General features: G+C 65.5%; 1 protein-coding gene across 1 annotated transcript in view; it reads right to left on the minus strand.

The window, feature by feature from the left end:
• Window positions 1-2057: 2057 nt before the first annotated feature.
• Window positions 2058-3813, minus strand: part of TERT (telomerase reverse transcriptase) — a gene marked incomplete at its 5' end in the record, with an annotated part of 21768 nt that continues 20012 nt past the window's right edge. The window contains 2 exons of the mRNA XM_027770320.1: window positions 2058-2839; window positions 3108-3245. Coding sequence (XP_027626121.1) covers window positions 2736-2839; window positions 3108-3245 — 242 coding nt within the window. The remainder of the gene's footprint in view (window positions 2840-3107; window positions 3246-3813) is intronic.

The following is a 3813-nucleotide window of genomic DNA, read 5'->3' on the forward strand; positions in this document are numbered from 1 at the left end:
AAGCCCTCTTAGCCCTGGACGCCCCCTGGGAGCCACGGCTCAGGGCTCGAGTGTGTGTGTGTGTGTGTGGGGGGGGGGCTTAGGACTTCCAGCTGCTAGTCCCTCGTCCCCCTGTAGGCAGCCAAGGACCATCTCTGGCTTGGCCTCCCTGGCACTCTGGGGACTCATGTTGGCATCGGCCCCCCAGGGCCCTCGGCTGTCTCCTCAGCTAAGGCCCTCACTGCCACACCAGCAATGCACAGGGTGTGGGTTAGGCTGCCAGGGCCTGGGGGTGGCTCATTATCCAGGGAACCAGGGCCTAGGGGGTGCAGTGGCCAACCAGGCTCGGGAAGGCCCCACTGAGACAGCACAGGCAGCAGGGAGGGCGGAGCTGGGCTGAGGAGGGAACTGCTGGCTCACCGTCTTGGGGGCCCCTCACCCCGGCTTGCCCCACGCCCAGCCCTGGCGCCTTCTACTCCTTTTCTACTTCAAATCCTGCTTCTGCCACACACTCGGGGTGGGCCGTGGGCCGTGTGAGCACAGGCCTCTACACAGGGTTCAGCTCCAGAGCCCAGGCCCAGGAGTTCCCTTTCCAGTTTCCACTTTGTCCTGAGACTTGACAGCCTTCACGTGGCACCAAGGCAGGTCCAGGAGAGGGTGCTCAGACAAGCACATCAAAGCCTGCATCCTCTCCGAGGGCTTCGGGCTGTGTCAAAGCACACCGCCCACCTCCACTGCGACACACCCGACGGGGGGAGGACGCTGGAGGCCAGTGGGGGTCAGACCACTTCTCAGTGGCATCGAAACAGCAGGCATAGGCAGGGGTTCCCAGGCATGGTGGGGACAGCAGACGGGCCAGCATGTGCCTGCGTCCCGGATCTGTCCTGTCACCTCCCAGAGCCTTGCCACGGGGACGTTCCTTTGTCTGGACGCAACGGCACGACTGGGCTGGCTGCCAAGGGCCCAGGCCTTGCTGTCTCCAGAGGCTCAGGACTGGCGTGCATTCACGTGCCCCATGGACTTGGCACCATAAAGGCACAGCTGAGTCACCGGAACGCTACCACAGCAGCAGCAAACAAAGCGATTGCAAGGTCACAGCACCCCGCACAGGCACGCTAGCACGGTGTCAGCACTGCCAGCCGCCAGAGGTTGCCATGACACTGTGCACCGCTGGGGCCCCTGACCCTCAGCCTGAGGCTGCTGGCAGTGCCAGCCTATCTGCTGGGGTCGTTCCTTCACACCAGACCGCACCTCATAGCTGCCCACTCCCAGCTCTTCCTGCCATGCGGAGCCTTCCCCCGACCACACACAAGCCAGCACCACCGGAGCGCGTGCCAGTCGAGTAGCTCAGGCGTGTGATTGGCACAGCAGAGGGCAGCGAGGCTGGCCCACTGCCCAGTGGGAACTGGCCTGCAGACACGGAGGGCAGCCTGAGGGGTGGGGGCGAGTCCTGAACCCTCGCCATGGAGGACTGGGGTCTGGGCAGATCTGCCTGGACTGTCGGTGCAGTGGCCCTCCCTGCCCAGTGCCCCATCCACTGCCCTGACCGCCCAGCAGCCCCCCAGCCGCTCATTCCTGGGTGCCCCCGCCATTGGCTGTGTCCCCACCACCTGGAACTCGACTCATTGAAGACCCTGTAGCTGCTGTGGCTGCAAGCAGTGGAGGGGACAATGGTGCCCTGGGACCCACACCCACGGGGGGCCTGGAGACAGCTCTAAGCACCCCTGCGGCCCCAGGGTCACTTGAGGCCACCAGCTTCCAAAACAGCAGCCACTGTGAGCAGTCAGCCACACCCCTGGGGCCCACCTACACTCCCGGGGCCCACAGTTGTGCAGCCGGGAGCTGACCACTCCGCACCACATCCTGGGGAGCCGTGGCCCAGGGTACTGCCCTGCAGTCTGGGTCACCACTCTGACAGACCCTGGCTCCAGAGCTGGCCTAAGGCAGCTATGGCGGGGTGGCCCTGGGCCAGGCCTTCCCCAGCTTCCTTGGCTGCCCTGGGCATCCCCTCCCACCACCAGAAACCCTCTCGGCCCTGAGTCAGGCCTGGACCTGCACTGACCACACAGACCTTCGGCAGCCATGATGGTGCTTGTTACGGTGGACATGACACATTTGAACAAGCCAGACCCAAGGTCAGCACACCCTTCCTGTAGCCCCCGGCTCCCAGGCTGCAAGGCCTTGCCGTGTCCAGGGTGCCTGTGGGGACCCAGGGTCCTTTTAGGGTTTCCATCTGAATGCACAGGCTGGAGGTGAGTCTAGGGGACCAGTTCTGGCAGAGGTGGAGTCATGTGGGGAGGGGTGGTGCCAGCCTGAGGGCTCACTCCACTCAAGGGACGAGGACTCCAAGGCCCTGGGATGGGCAGGACCTGCCAGGTGGGAAAGGCCAGGTGGATAAGGCCCCCCACGGGCTGACTCGGCCCTCTGCTGCAGGGGAGCTCAATTAGGACTTTGGACGTGCGCGGGTCAGCACAGGGGCCCACGCCCATGGCTGCGCCTCGCTCCTGCAGCTCGGGTAGCACTGGGCGTGTGCAAGCACAAGGCCACTGAGGCGTGGGGGCGGCTGGGGACTCTCCATGCTCCCCTGGGAGCCAGGGGCTGAGGACAGGCTAAGGGCCCTGGGGAGGGGTGCATTGGGACAAGCACACGCCCTCAGCGCACAGCCAGAGTCGGGGAGGGCACCAGCTCAGTTCAGGATGGCCCTGAGGTCCGTGGTCAGGGCTCAGCACACGGCCAGAGTCGGGGAGGGCGCTGGTTCAGTCCAAGATGGTCCTGAAGTCCGTGGTCAGGGCCGGATCAGTTGCAGCCTCTAGAGCAGCCATTGTTGCTGCAGGGAGCTTCAGACACAGCCGTGCTTGGACTGCAAGAGACGGAGCTGGGGGTCCCTCAGGGTGCCGCAGAGGGCGTCCTCCAGCCTCGCTGGCTGGGCTCTGCAGGGGCGCCTTGGTGGGGGCAGACAAGGACCCCAGGGAGGGCAGGGAAGCGGAGGGAACCATCTGAGGAAGACCTGAGGAGCCTCTTGTGCGGGCCTCCCCAGGGAAGGACGCGCTGGGCTGAGTCGGGTGGAAAGGGAGGTGGGGCTTCATCACGGGGCCTGCGCCCTCCCCCAGCATCACCACCATGCTGACCTGCCCTGAGTGTCCCCAGGAGGGTGCTGTAGGTGCAGGGGTGACGAGCCAGCTTGTGCAGGAAGGCGTGGACACACAGCCACTCTGCAGCCTCAAAGGGGAATGGGCCACCAGCTCCCCTGGTCCCCAGTGTCACCCCTGAGGACAAATCGAGATGAGCAGCACACCGGCCCACCCCACCCAGCCCCGCAGGAGACCCCACATGCCCTGCAGCGCATGGCTAGAATCAGAGGGCGCCAGCTCACAGCCAGCCCAGGGCCAGGGCGCCTCCACCCAGGGCTGCCGACGCCTGGACTCTGCAACGTCCCCATGTGAAAGAGCACTGAGCAGTTGCCACACAGGACCTCGGGATGTGACACAGCCAGACCTTGAGACTCAGCAACGGCTTGACCGGGACAGAGGGACAGAGACACAGTGTGGGGGCAGCCGGGTGCAGAGGCGAGGGCCATGCAGCCACTGTGCTCCTGACCTGGGCTGGGGGCTGCGTGGGGCTGGGGGTCAGGGCCGGCTTCTACCTCATGGCCTGGCCTGACACAAGGACCCCCCAAACACGGGGGGGGGGGGAAAAGCATCCCTGACATGGGGGAGACACAGGGGCAGGTGAGGGCCAGAGGTGGCCAGAGGGTGAGCCGAACTGTGGCATGCACGTGGGGAGAAGGCACTCTTGCCCCGTGAGCGAGGTCGGCTGTGTGGCTCCCGGTCAGGG

The sequence above is a fragment of the Tupaia chinensis genome, unplaced genomic scaffold (genome assembly GCF_000334495.1).
Source record: "Tupaia chinensis unplaced genomic scaffold, TupChi_1.0 Scaffold000020_1, whole genome shotgun sequence".
Classification (NCBI taxonomy): domain Eukaryota; kingdom Metazoa; phylum Chordata; class Mammalia; order Scandentia; family Tupaiidae; genus Tupaia; species Tupaia belangeri.